The sequence below is a fragment of the Dasypus novemcinctus genome, chromosome 18 (assembly GCF_030445035.2).
Source record: "Dasypus novemcinctus isolate mDasNov1 chromosome 18, mDasNov1.1.hap2, whole genome shotgun sequence".
Taxonomy (NCBI): domain Eukaryota; kingdom Metazoa; phylum Chordata; class Mammalia; order Cingulata; family Dasypodidae; genus Dasypus; species Dasypus novemcinctus.
Window position 1 is genome coordinate 34,075,727 of NC_080690.1, and position 15,421 is coordinate 34,091,147.

The 15,421-nt window shown below is 41.3% G+C and overlaps 1 protein-coding gene across 14 annotated transcripts in view; it reads right to left on the reverse strand.

The window, feature by feature from the left end:
• Positions 1–15,421, reverse strand: part of NUP93 (nucleoporin 93) — a 172,292-nt gene that overhangs the window by 15,376 nt on the left and 141,495 nt on the right. For 13 of the 14 annotated variants that reach the window (XM_004456555.4, XM_012524444.4, XM_023588259.3 and 10 more), the window contains 3 exons: positions 8,305–8,379; positions 5,110–5,199; positions 3,493–3,632 (listed from right to left, as the gene is read on the reverse strand). In XM_004456555.4, the coding sequence (XP_004456612.2) occupies positions 3,493–3,632; positions 5,110–5,199; positions 8,305–8,379 (305 nt within the window). Of the gene's footprint in view, positions 1–3,492; positions 3,633–5,109; positions 5,200–8,304; positions 8,380–11,768; positions 11,879–15,421 lie in introns of all 14 variants that reach the window. The other variant, XM_058279994.2, reaches the window with a different exon arrangement.

Below are 15,421 nucleotides of genomic sequence, written 5' to 3' on the forward strand. Positions count from 1 at the left end.
ACACAACTGTGGATTTCAAATGCACTAAGGGCAAATGTGCAAAATAATAATCATTCAGATTTAAAGCTCTAGTGGGAGCTTCCCCCCACCCCTTCCTACCCCTGTTGTTTCGCTGTCTGTGTCCAATTGCTATGTGATCTTCTGTGACTGTCTCATTTTTTTTTTTTTTTTGTCTTCTCTTTTTTCTCTTCTAGGCTTTACTGGGATTTGATCCCGGGGACCTCTGATGTGGGAGTGAGGTTCCCTGTTGCTTGTGCCACCTCAGTTCCTGGTTTCTGCTGCATCTATCGAACCCAGGTCCTTCCGTATGGTAGATGGAAGCCCAATTGCTTGAGCCACACCTACTTCCCAGTGGAAGCTTTTTAACATTAATAGTATCTAAAATATAATCCATGTTCAATATTCTCTAATAATTGTCATATGTGTGTGTGTGTGTGTTTTAATCCAGGATCTCATCAAGGAAATGCATGGCACTTAGTTCTCATACCACTTCAATTTCCCTTAATCTGGGATAAATCTACTAACCATTTTTGTCTTTCATGACATTGACATAGTTGGAAGAATCCAGACCAGCTGTGAGGTAGCATCTCCCACAATCTGGATATGTAATTTGATTCAGGTTCAACCTTTTTTGCCAAGAATCCCACTCAGCTGATGCGGAAACTTCCCAATGAATCACATTAGAAAGTAGGTAATGTCCGTTTGCCCCACTACTAGTAATACCAGGTTTGATCACTTGGTTAAAAGGTGTTGCTCGCCAGATTTCTCCATTGTAAAGTAACTTTCCTCTTTATAACTAGTAAGTTATCTGTGAGGTAATACTCAGAAACCATGTGGAATATTCTGTTCACCAACAAATGTTCACCCAGTGGTTTTAGTTTCCATTCATGATCTCTGCTGAATGTATTATTACACTGGTAGTTGTAAAATGATGATTTTCTATCATTTCCATTTCATTTATTAGTGGCATGTTTCTGAAAAGTCCTCTAGTGTCTTTAAAGTGCTCCCATACTTGGATCAAATGATCAAAGTTACAGACATCTAAACAAGGTGTTAATATAATGAAGAACTTTATATATATGTTTCTTAGTCCAAAATGAAATGGACTGCCTCAAAAAGTCAGGCACTCCATAGACACAAAGATGTTCAACAATGGTTTAAATATAATAACAGAGAGAGGAAAAAAACAAAAACAAATATCAATTACAGAAAATTGACTGGCAAAAAAACTTTACAAAGTACTTTTTCAGATACTGACAAAGAATTTAAAAAACAACTAAATAAAACCATGTATTATATACATTTGAATAATAACTTAGAAAAATAAAATCAAACAAAATATCCCTATATCAAAGTAAGGAAAAAAGGAAGTATAACAAGTTAACAGGAGCCTCTGGATGTAGGGTATTGGGGACTGCCCCCCCTTGTTTACAGGTCTGCTTTTAGCATCTTTATTTTAAAATAAGCGTATTTTAAACTTTTCAAACATTTAATTGTAGTATCAAATATGCAACTCAAACTTTCCCATTTTAAACATGTAGCATGTATCATTTTTATAATGAAATATAAACAATTTAATTTAGCAAACAAATATTTTCCATCACTAGAAGTATTTAAAAGCAGAGGTTGGATAAGAAATCTCAGAAAAGAATCCTGTAGTAGCCAGAACAAACAGATGCCCACTGTGGTCTTTCCAACTTGAATTAAGACACCTCATTTCTGGTAGAGGTGTTAAGTTGAAGCAGCAGCCTAAATTCCTTGAGGACTAAGAAATACATATCCTGCTTCAAATCTTGAAGTGTGGAAGGGAACCCTACATTATCGCTACACTTTCAGCCCTGATACATGCAAAGTTATTTGGGAATGGATCTCCTTTGCCATCTGGTGCATTACATCACTTGAAATATTATATATATACTATCAGTGGATTAGCACCAGCAAAAAAATGCTAAAATTGAGTATGTACAATTATTCTAAAATATCCCCTTTACCAAAAGGTGATAATGAATTCTTCAAAAGGATGCCACTGGAAAAAACAAACAACAGAATGGAAAATGGTTAAAATAACTTTGGGCAGGAAACTCCCAAATGGCTCCTGTGCTGCTAAAGGAATTAATGGAGATAGACAATTAAAAATAAAACACTCAAGTAAGAAATGGGATGTCTTATAAGAGATATCATACCAAGGAACAGAACAGTCTGGTACCACTGGTGAAGTCCAGCACTAATGTTAAAGATTTGGTTTATCGAGGAAAAAGCAGTCAGAAGCAGTCATATACTTACACTCATTTTTAAAAAAAGTCCTGAAGGTTCTTATATACTGTAAAAAATGCTGACATAGCAAATAAACACTACCATATACAATTGCTTCTTTATGGCTGAAGAGCAATACACCCCAAACTTGCGTGATAAAAATTTAGCCAAAAGCTGATAAAATATTTTATAGACTATTTTGTACCTATAGTAGAAGGAATAAAAATTCACTTGGAGTTCCAGATCTTTCTTAACAGAAGAATGGAGTCTAGTGAGTTTAATATGTCTGATGTGTTCATCTCATGTAGCTACTGCATAATACAGTACTTGGTATCAAAACCTATTCTCTGGTGTACCAAGTCTGAATTACCTCAGTTACAAACAAGGAAATCTTATGACTTCCTAATAAAGCATTATTTTGTTGACAAAGAGCAACTGTGCTACAAGGCTACTGGCAGCTGCAGAGGCTCAGTGGCAGCGGGCTGCAATTCAGCAAATGTATTCAACTTGGCTTTCTTTTCTCGAGCCAGCAGGGAGAGACCCAGCATCTTGTCTCTGAAATAAAGAGGGTCTGTTGCACACTCATGACAACCCCTGCCGGCGCATTCAGAGCTAGAAGGAGAGGCCGCAGGGAGGAATGAATGGCACGGGCCCTACTAATGAAGGGGACAATAGTCAGGACACAAGGGCCCAGACACAAATCCCTCAGCAACCAACTCTGATTAGTGAGGAGGTGGCAAAGAAACCCAGGCACAAATCACGGGAATTAGCAGCTGGGAAGGACCCAGACTCAAAGGGATTAACCGAGTAGTGCTAGAAGGAAAATAAAGAGTGAAGGAGCCTTCTTATGGTTTGAAGGCAGTAACATTACTGGGGTTAGTTATAAAAGTTAGAACATTATGAGAAAACAAAAGGGTCTAAGGAGTAATGGCTGAACCACATCAGGAAATAGGATTCTGACCTAAGGCACTGATGGGCCTAACAACCACGTCTCCGTATAAAGGGACAGAGAGTGGAGAAAGAGAGAAAAAGAAGTCTACTAGCACTACCACTTACCATGATTTTGTAAGTATGACTTTATACCACTGAAGAAAGTTGTGCTCGAGAAATGTTTACCCCTCTTGTTTAAATTATACCAGCTCGGTATACACAGCACTTAGTCCACGGATTACACAGACGTGAGAAATGGCTGACTGCAGGGCCTTGTAAGTCAGCCCCTCTGGGCTGTTGCTGCCTTACCTCTGCTCGAGGTACCCCAGGGCCTGCCTGACAAACTCCATGCACACCTCCACACTGCTACGGCTCTTCAGGACATCAGTCACCGGCACCAACAACACGTCTGTCATTTGTTTTACCATGGTCCACATGTCAGAGATGTTCTGCACATAAGTGACATGGCATGTTACAATGCTGCAGGGCTAGAGACATTGCGTGGTTCTTTGTGGCTCTCTGATCTCAAAGGCAGGCAGGATGAGGAGGGGGGTGAGTTTAATGTCTTCTAAGACCCTCAGGCATGAGCTCAGGATGGACAGTGCACCTCAGCCCCTGCCTGCTGCCACAGTTCCACTGCCAATGAGTGCCACCCCCATGCCCCCCCAGTTGGTGTTCAAATCAATTACTATTCCAGGTCTGACATAACCACCTACATAATTAAGACCACATAAAAGCAACAAGAACACTGAATCTCAGTGGGTTATCCCTTATAAGAGAGTGAATACATTTATAATCACCCAAAGCTCTAGGAGCTTAAACTCAAGTAGCTGCATTTCAGTCCTTACAAGGTCATTTGAGTTGCTTAAAGCTTAAAATAAGAGTCGAACCTAAATAATACAGGTTTTGTCCTCCCAGAGACTCTCCACAGCCACTGCTCTTACCCCATTTTGTGAGCGTCACAACCTCCCATTTTCTTTCCCACTCACTGCCCTCAAAAGACCCCTCCCAGGAAAGGAGAGGCGTTCCTTCCTTTGCGGTACCACCGCACAGCTGGGACTCCCTCTCCCAGAATCCTGCTAGCTGTAAATCTCTCTTTAAATGTGTTCTTCAAATCCTTGGCAATATTCTACAGTTAAGAATACTTGGAAGATAGCACCAATTGGAGAAAAAGCAGGTTTACTTTTTCCAAAGGAAAAGAGAATATCATGTTTTCATTGTCTCTCTCAAAAGTTAAAACTGTAGAATATCCAGCAAAACGTGATTCTTTCTCAGTGGTAGGATGACTGGCGAATTCTTAGTTTCTTCTTTAGACTTGTTTGCATAGCTTTATATTTTACTTTTTAAATAAATACATAAATAAGTGAAACTAGATGCATTTTTGAAAAGACACACACACACAAATCCATGTATGGGGACTTGGCTCTGCAATATCCTTCCCTCCTTTCCCCCTTTCTCCTGAACACCCACCCATTCAGCCATCTTTCTCCTCCTATGGGGAGAAAACTGGCCAGGGATAGGAGCAGAGGGAGGGGGAAAAGATGGGACCTTAGAGAAGAACATAACTAGCATCATTCGAAGGGGGCCTTTACAATTCAGCTCTCATTACAGAACCCATTAATCTGTGTCTAAGGAAGGGAAACGGACAGTGAGCCAGAGCCGACAGGACTTCAAAGCAAATACGACTGGAGGAGAACGCTTGTGACCATTAATTGATGATGGCTGGGCCTTCTGAAGATTCATTAAAAACATACAGAGTGCCTCATCAAAAACTACCACAAAATGATTTAAAATGAAACTCTGAAGAATAGTTAATATTACGCTCCACAGAACAGTCCCTCTTCTCCTTCAGCCACATAGGCAAACGCCTAACCCCATCTGAACACTGGGCCCCATGCTGCTACTTGGGCAGCTCCAGGATGGTACCTTATCATCCAGTTCTGCAACCGCAGCACAGAGGTCCACAAGGTTAGGCTGCAGGTGCCCGTTTACAATCTTCTCGTTATAGATATAAATCTGAAATGATGAAGAGCAAAGTGGACAGCACAATTGCTATTTTAACTTTTTCTTTTTAAAACCTCTGAAGACGGGAAACGGACTTGGCCCAGTGGTTAGGGCGTCCGTCTACCACATGGGAGGTCCGCAGTTCAAACCCCGGGCCTCCTTGACCCGTGTGGAGCTGGCCCATGTGCAGTGCTGATGCGCGCAAGGAGTGCACCCGTAAGGAGAGCCGCCCAGCGCTAAAGAAAAGTGCAGCCTGCCCAGGAATGGCGCCGTCCACACTTCCCGTGCCGCTGACGACAACAGAAGCAGACAAAGAAACAAGACACAGCAAATGGACACAGAGAACAGACAACCGGGGGCATTAAATAAATAAATAAATCTTAAAAAAAAAAAAAGCATATAAAACCTCTGAAGGCATTTTGGAGGCCAACAGATCAGCAGAAACTTCCTTCTACCTTGACTTGCTCAGAGTAGCCTAGCTCCCCGCCCTGCCTGGAGGGCAATACACCTAGGCTTTCCCCTCTAGCTTAGTGCTACCCCAGATGTGCCCAGCTCCGAAAGAATAGGAACCGGCTGGTCCTGGGGGATGAGTGCCATGAGCAGTTCTGCCACTTATCTGTCCAGCAAAGCCTTAGTCCCAGCAAACAAGAACCAAAGGGGAATTTGGGACAATGGAAGGACTCCCACTGCTGCTCCCCAACAACCCAGGAAAGTTTGGAAAGCTTTCTGGGAAAAAACTGAATGGCCCCTGTTCCAGGCCTCATAGATTGAGTCTGGAGTATCAGATCACAGCCCTCCATATGTGTTAGAATAGCAGTTGCTGTAAATCTGGAAAGAATCTTTGTTTTTGACGTAAAATTTTCTCAATAAAAAGGAACTATGGGATGCTTAGTATATGAGAAAACCACTATTCCTTTGGATTTTATTTTAAAGGAACTAAAATCATGATGGTAAGAATCTACTCTTTTTTTTTAAAAGATTTATTTTTTATTTCTTTCTTACCCTCCCCCCGCAAGTTGTCTGCTCTCTGTGTCCATTTGCTGTGTGTTCTCCTGTGACCGCTTCCATCCTTAGCAGCAGCACCGGGAATCTGTCTCTTTTTGTTGTGTCATCTTGCTGTGTCAGCTCTCCGTGTGTGCGGTGCCATCCCTGAGCAGGCTGCACTTTCTCTTTCATGTGGGGCGGCTCTCCTTATGGGGCACATTCCTTGTGCATGGGGCTCCCCTATGCAGGGGACACCCCTACATGGGGGACACCCCTGTGCAGCATGGCACTCCTTACGTGCATCAGCACTGCACATGGGCCAGCTCCACAAGGGACAAGGAGGCCCGGGGTTTGAACCGCAGACCTCCCATGTGGTAGGCGGACACCTTAACCACTGGGCCAAGTCCGCTTCCCCTAATCTACTCTTGTGGAAGATTTTACTTTATATTTGAAGTACTTGCTCCACCAAGTACTGAAAAAGGCAAACCTTAGTCTCCTCTACTTTAAATGGGAGACAATATCATGCAACTTGCAGGGCTATCACAAAGATTAAATAAAATGGTTTTTAAACTATAAGGTGGTGTTTATTTTATTCAGGCTATGAGCATTAATTAAGGGCCCTTCTTTCGCTAGGAACAGTGTTCAACACAGGATATATTCACTTTCAGGGGGAGAAGAGAGCCATGTAACATGACATTATATTGTCCTAATGCTATAAAACATTGATTTTATGAAGTTCGGTCCTTACTAATGCATAAGATACTTCATTTCTCTCCTAAGACGCTTACAATTTAATTAGGCCTGAACTCTGGGTGGTGACAGTGGCAATGGAGGGAGTCAGAGATATAATGAAGGTAAAATTTAAAGGATGTAGATATGGATGGGGAGTAGGGAAGAAAGAGATCTAAAAACTGGAGCAGAGGGAAATGAACGAAGGCCCAGGAGCAGGACATGAGGGAGTGGCTGGAGGGGGACTTATCTGTGGGGAAGCTGCTGAGGCTGGCTTCAGCTGTCTAGAGTATGCAGTAGGACTGGTATACCAAAGGGAGAGACTTCAAAAAAGCATTTAGAAAATTTCTCTCCAGCAACAAGGGTTGAAAGGGATTTCTGATAATACCATCAGCCCAGCAGGCAATTCAGTTAATGCAGAACTCCATTTGCTAATTAATTGGCAGCTGAAGCTGGAGACTTGTGCTAAAGAGTACAGAGTGTAACAGTTTCTCACTGCCCCCTGCTCCAGCTGCCATCTGTTTTGCCTCCAATCACCCCACTCCAGGTTGGAGGGAAGGAAGGAAATGGGAAATGTTGAGGGTCACAAGTGGTACTAAAGTGCTCCCCCCAAGGACCATGGGAGTTAGTGATGACTGCGCAGATATTCTTTGGCTACTGCTGTTGCAGGGCAATCTTCAGGGGATGGAAATCCACCACCCTCAATATAAAAAACAGATATGTTCTCCCTTCTGGATACTTTGTGGGGAGAAGTGGCAAAAGACAGTAAAATACATAGTTGGCTGGCACTGCTTTATTCAGAATTAATCTTGAGTACATACAGTCCTCAGGGCAGTTTCATCGAGAAGAGCCCAGCTTTCCTCAGAGCATCTCCATCCACGTCCATACTTCTGTGTGGGCATGATATATGACCAGAACCACGAACCCCAAAATCCCACGAGTTTCTCCAAGACAATAATGATATTAAGTAACACTGAATGCACTGTGCTTACCAAGACAGAAAAGCACTTAGAAAATTTCTCTCCACAACAAGGGGTGAAAGAAGGATTTCTGATAGTATCAGTCAGTTACCAGGTAATTCAGTTAATACAGAACTCCATTTGCTAAGCAGTGCAGTCACTCAAGGCTCCAGGGAACATGGGCCATTGCCAAAATGCAAAATGAGAGGTTCTGGTCAGTGTAGCGGGCAGATCTCAATTTCCCAAATCAAAACAGAGGCATTCGACCATCCTATTTGATAGAACTCACTCCTCTGAAGTAAAATATTAACCAGTCCTCTGAACTTCTTTCAATAACCAGCTTGCTTCAGGGCTTGACTTTCATATGAAGTTTTTGTTCCCTTTTGTTCCCCGGAGGGCTCGCAAAAGTTGTTCCTAGATTAAATCTTCCTGAGAGCACACTCACCTGCCGGGCATAGGCCATCTCGACGCTGTCCAGGGAGCTGCGTCCAGGGGGCCCCAGATCACTGATGTAACTGGGCTGCCAATAAAGACACATTCAGAACTGGTTAAGAACAGTAGTCATCTAAAGAAAAAAAAATCACGAACATATCCTTGTCTTAAACAAAACTGTTGGGACACTGTTTCCTAGTCAGACTTAAACAAGATGATTTCAAGAGTTTCAATAAAATGCAACTCCCTTACCATGTACACGTAAGAGAGCAGGCCTGGGACTTGCATAACTAAAACATACAAGCCACAATGACTGTTTCTGGAAATGCCACAATAACTGTTTTAGAAATGCACACATTTCCAAGATTAAGTTTCAATCCCTAACATCCTCCACTTCAAACTCCTTCCCCATTTTTCACACCAGTGAGGCCATCGTTTTCACGTGTGGGGCTCCTGTTACCATCGATCATTCCAGGTAGCTGGGCGAATGGAGTTAACAGTGTCACAACACCAGGATTCAGATATTTCCAATTTGGAGACCACACTCAAATGACAGCTGCTGCTTGATTTTTGGCATCTGAGGACATGAAACTAGTCCAAGTTGGGGAGTCACATATTAATTCAGTAAATATTTAAGTGCCTGCCCATACAAAGCCATGTGCAATTCATCCCCAAGGAATGCAAACAAGCCACAGTGCCTATCCCCAAAGAGTTTACCATCTGATGGGAAGAGTTAGACACAAATATATGAAAAAGTTCATTATTAGTTTTTCACTAGAGAGACAAAAGCTATTTTTTTTGTTATCCCTTAGTGTAAACAAAATAATGCTTCTTAGGTGTAGAGAGACAAAAGCTATTCTTTTGTTATCCCTTAGGGTAAACAAAATAATGCTTATTAGGTGTATTCTTAAATTTCTTTGTGCTGTGCTTAGCAAAGATCAAATTCTTTAAGCTTAACTCATTAAAAATCAATGCACTGTTATCTAAAATCTAAACAAAGCAGTTTAAAGGAGGCTTCCTGAGAAACCAATGGAAGATAGCAGCAAAACTTCCCAGCACTACCAGAGGTGGTAAAAGGAGCATGCACTGGGGACGGGGAGGGGAGAGAGAGGGTCGAGAGGCAGAAAGGTGGGTTATACACTTGCAGGTTCTAGAGAAACAACACTGGACTGTTTGGACACCTGGGTTCCAGGAGGGTCACTTCAGCCCCTGGCTTTGGGGTCTTGGGCAAAGCACATTCTCTTGGAGCCTCAGGTTCCTGTCAGTCAAATGAAGGGGGCTGTCCTAGACCATCTCAGGAGGTCCTCCTCAGCTCCAAGTTCCTGCCACCATCGGTACTAATAGAGCCATAAACAGTTTACTGACCTTGGTAGGTGTTGCTGGCTGGTTGACCGGAGGGCTACTCCCAGTCCCTACCTCTCACTTCCAGTCCCTGCCCCCTTTCATTAGAGATGCTAGCATTACAGAGCTAAATATACCCAAAGGCATGCTGGTAAATGTTCACCAACAGGCTCCTGAGGTGTAATGTTGGCTGGTGTAAATACTCCTACTGTAGCAAATTTTAAGTTATCCAAGGTCATATCAACTAGATTGTAAATTTCCTGAAAATTTAACAATAGGGCGTTAAGAATTGGCCCCTACAACCCACTGACTATGTCCTTTTCCAAGTCTCTACTGCAGCTAGGAATGGCCATGTGCCCTAGTTCTAGTCAATGAGATGAAAAAACAAGTCTGCTTGCACGTTTTGGGGACAGCTTCTGCTTTTCCTCATAAAGGGCGTAGCCTTTCAGTCTTTTCTCCTTCTTTATGCTTTAAATGCAAGTGTGATGTATAGAGCCACAGCAGCCATCCTGTGAACCTACAGTAAGTTCTGTGCTAAGGATGGTGGTATACAAAGACAGAAAGGCTTTGGGCCTGAAGGGCACTCTGCACCAACTGAACTAAGGCCAATATTCTCTGCACTTCCAGGCTTCTTGTTACTTGAGAAAAATAACCCTCCACTCCAGCCATTCAAAGGCTGGTTTTGTGTTACAACTGAAGGCATTCTTAACTGAAACACTCACAGAATTACTGAAAACTACACTTATTGGGCACTTAATTATGTGGCAAGCACTGTCTTAGTTTCCATGTCCCAATAATCCTATGAGATAGGTACTCTTATTATCCCCATTTTACAGATGAAGACAACAAGGCACACAGAAATGTGAAGCAACTTGCCCAAGGTCACTCCGACAGGAAGCGGTGGAGCTGTGGTTTCGATCCACACTCTGGTGTCACACTTTGCACCCTTAGCCACCACTCTAAAGTGTGTTCCAGGGCAGCCCGAGCAATATCCCAAGGACACACATCACAGGACAAAGGCGGAGAGGAAAGAAATCCTGGCATGTAATCTTGAACACATTACTTTTTCTGAGCCTCAGCTTCTTCAGGTGTAAAATGGCAATAGTGTAGGTGCCCACAACATAGGTTTATGATGAAGATTAAATGGGGAGAATTTAATTGTTGTGAGGAGTCAGTAGAAGGGTTCAGCACAGTGCCCAGCACATGGCCGACACTTAATAAATGCTGTTATTATTACTTTTATAAACAAAAATAAAGCAAAATGAACATAGGAACAAATCCTATGTTTAACAACATTGTTAGAAATGGATGTTACAGAAATATGATCTAAACTATTTTACTTTGGGCTGGCTAAAAATCCTCATCTTTTTTCTACAATGAAGCACGCATTCCTTGTTTGAAAAGAACCACCACCATCACCACCACCAGTGTATTTTCTACTTCTGGACTAATTCTGAGTATTCTCAGTAACAATTAATTGAGGACTATTTTATAAGACAGCACCTTTCTGGAACAGAATAACTTGGAAGCTGAAGATCCCAGTTTTTTAAAGAACAGAGCAATGAGCCTGTTACTTCCAGGAAACTAGTATGTGTGTGTTTGGCGGGGAAGGGGGGCGTAAATAAAAGAATGAAAGGGGGAATAACACTAAAGCATTTCTGCTAGGACACGGTTGTGTCAGCTAAATATACTTGAAGAGCCTTGAGAAATATTTTCCAGTACTAAAAACCCAATTTTAAAAATAATCCATTTAAAAAGTAGTTGCTTTTCAGCCTTTCAATTTCCATTTAAATTAATTTTGCCTGATGTTCTTGTTTTCAAAAGTACTTCTCCTTCATTTGCCCTTAGCCACGTCTGTTTCACCACACACAAAGTGGATTATCCATCGGCACATTCCTGAGCAGAGGACCGAGCAAACATTCAGTTGGAATATCAAAGCAAGGGGCTGCTTAAAGGCTGGGAAAGCGGTTGCCAGCAGGCTGCATGGGAACACTGTTTTAAACTCCTTCTACCTCCAGGTTGCTCTGCACTGGGGCTTGATCAAGCCATAGTGGGCAGCAAACAGGACAGGGAAACAGAGACCAGATAGGCAGTGAAGACTGGAGGGTAAGGCTGGAGAGGAGAGCAGGGGCTCACCCAGGAGGCTGGAGATACGTGGAGAAATAGCAGCCTCTGGAAGCACAGACATGAGAAAGGTCTTCTCAGGGTAGATGGTGTCCCCAAAACAGCCATCCTCAGAGAACATTCTGAAACAGGTAGGACATGGTTGGAGAGTGGCAAAAGGGGGCTGTAATGTTTCTCTTTCAGTTTTACAAACTTTTATTAAGCACCTACAATTGTGCAAAGCAAATCCAGAGATGAAGAAAACTCTTTTCCCAAGGAGTTTACATTCTAGTTATGGGAAATGAAATGCACCTAGCACTCCTAGCAAAACAAGTGTATAATTTAAAAAATATATAAGATGGCAGTACAGAAGGAAGAGAATTTAATTTCTGGGAGGAACGTTTTGGCTTATGGATCGAAAGCGATTTACAACAGCTGGCTATAAAATCTGTACACAGAAGCCCAGGACATGAGGGATAAACCCACTGGGAACCAGAAGACCTGGGTTCTAGATGCTACCCAACTAATGATGTGGGTAATAACATCTAACTTCTCTGGAGCCTCTTTTCTCATGGGTAAAGCAAGAAGAATACCTAGGCCCACTATTACTGCCACTAAAATATGACAGAAACCTATATAAACTAACCTAGAAACAGCTCTAAAATGTATTATGCAACAAACAAATAAATAAAATGTAATGCTAAATTATAGGACCTAATAAATAGGATGATATCATTTATAGAATAATTTGAAAACACATTGATAAGATATGCATATATGCATGAAGGTTCTCATCAATACTTAAGAGAGAAGTGGACGGGTGTGCACCACTGACAGCAGTTGCCTTTAGTGTGGGGAGAAGAACAGCACTGTTTTCACACATGGATCTATATCCCTCTATCATCTGAATAAAGTGTCAGAAGGAAGTGTTTGTGAACTACTTGAGATCTATCATGACAAGAAAATGAAAGGCCTGATAAGTTCTATTTTTTCTAAGCTCTTTCTGAAAGAGCTGCAGAGCCCTTTCTGTATTTGCAATCCCACTCAAACTCCAACTATGAAACAGGCCCATGCAGATCAGCCACCCTCTCAACCCCAGAAAACTGTCAGGGAGCCACAAAATGCAGTTTGGAATCTGGTCTGAGGTTTTCAAACTCAAACTCTGACAATCTATATTTTATTTTATTTCATTGACTTGAGTACACCATCTATTGTTAAGACATTATGTTATTTTATGTACCACTGGGAAAGAAAAACTGCTGTCAATGAAACTATGATACAGTACTGAATTAAAGACATATCCTGATTTCAGAGATGTTAAAATGTGGAAAAGATGTGTGACTGGGAATTGATGATATATGGTATTAATATATGGTATTATAATGGTATTATCAAAATGAAAGGCTTTGTTCCACATACACTGAACACATACCACAGTATAGAATACTACCATCCTTTTCTATCATTATTAAGCTACAGTTGAGCTTCTCTAGCCAGCCCGATGCTTACAAGGTGAAGTCCTTTCCCAGATGGACTTAAGGGAACACTGATAGAATGTCTAATGCACAGATGGCAACTAGGACTACACTGAAGTTAAATTTATCTTTACCTAGTGTTTTTTAAAAATTGTCTTTTAAAACAAAAAAATAGATCACCAAAATGTTACGTTAAAAAACATAAGAGGTTTCCACATACCCCACTGTCCACCCCCCACCCCCACCCCCTTTAACCGGTGTTTTAAAGCTGGCTAAGATACGTTAAGGATTGCCAACATTGCTGAAGTAACACTTGTGCACACAGCGCAGCCCAGGGGTGGGCTGGAGGGGCTCTGCCTCCCACTCACCAACACAAGGCCTGGGTCACAAGGTTCGAAGCCAGGAGTTTCTTTCCTGCTTCAAAGCACATCACTTTCATTCAGACCACAACCCTTCAAATTGCCTACCTTCCACTAGGAATTGTATCTTTCTTCAATGGTATCTTAAGGAAATCAATTTCCCAAACTGACTTTATGCTGCTGAAGTATCAATTCTTTTATTAAAACTTGCTAGGAACAGATATTACCAGTGTCCCCTTGTTTTTCTGTTATAGGAAGGCTTGGGGGGAAAATGTTTCAGGAACCATCATATCTTAGCTCATTTGTCCTTAAATTAAAATAAGAAAAAAAGCCTTGAGTCCCTTTTTATATTAAAATTATACAAATTTGGACATTTTCCTTCAAAGGTAAGTTCAGCTAAAAATGATCTGAAGGCTCCTTCCTAATGACTCTTCAGATTCCAAAAATTTTATTCCTGATAACAAGGTATTCAGAGAAGAATACTTTAGATCTCGATCATACTTCTTTAATCATTTCTTCCATTTGCCCAAAGCTTTTTTCATTTCTAGTGATATCTTATAAATCAGGGGAAACACTAAAAAGGGAAAGACCCATCTTAAATGGTTAAAGTTAATTATCTGTAGCCTGCTAAATAATACCATCTACCACAGATACTGATGAGTGTGCATTCTATGCCAGGCTCTGGGCTAGGCAATAAACATGTCATCTACATTCCTTTCGACAGTTCTGTAAGAGAGGCATTCTAAAATGAGGAAAGCCAGGCCTGCTGAATTCTAACACCTGTCTTCTCGCCTTCACACTATGTGGTCTCCTGTAAAGAGGGTGGAGAAAGTGCCTGTCCAAGAGGAAATAATAGCACCTTTCCATCATTTTGAAAGAAATTATATGGAAAAGTCTGTAAAAAACACATGGTTCCATATACCCACCAGAATGGCTAAATTAAAAAAGACAGAAAATACCAAGTGTGATGAGGATATGAAACTGGAATTCTCACATCCTGCTGGTGGGAGGGTGCATTGGACAGCCATTATGGAAAACCGTTTCTCAGTATCTACCAAAACTGAACATATGCATACCCTAGACCTAGCAATTCCCCTTTTAGGTGTACCCCACAGAAAAGCAAACATATGTTCACCAAAGAACACATACAAGAATGCTCACAATAGCACTATTTATAAAAGCCAAGAACTGGAAACTACCCAAATGTCCATCAACACTAGAATGGAAAAACAGATTGTAGTTATTCACATAATGAAATACTGTACAGCCATGAGAATGAATAACCTTACCACTACATGCAAAAATATACAGAATGTTAAGAAATGAAGCCAGAAATAAGAAAGTACATATTGTATGACTTCATTTACATAAAGTTAAAAAACAGGCAAGATGGATCTATGATGCTCAAAGTCAGAATAATGCATCCTTTGTGTGTATGTGAAGGGGGTGGCAATTGCAAAGGGACACAAGGGAATGCCAGTTTTGTTCTATTTCTTTATCTGGGTGCTGGGTTCCATACATGTGTTCTGTGTGATAATTCATTGAGCTATATACTTATGACTTGTGCACTTTTCTGCATATATGTGAAAATAGCACTTCAGGAGAAAAGTTAAAAAAAAACCAACAAACCAAATTTATAAGATTTCAGAAAAGGGCAATTCCCTGGATAATCTAAAGAAAGAACCATTTGTACCAGTTCTCAGCTTTTACAGAAAAGCTGTTCACTCTGCCAGGTGTCAAAACAGAGAATAGCTAAAGCATTGATAACTTTCTTCCAAGGGGACTCCTAAGGTCAGGTAAGAGTCTACTAAATAAACTAGGCTATTTTTAAAAGGAGAGCGATTAAGAAAGA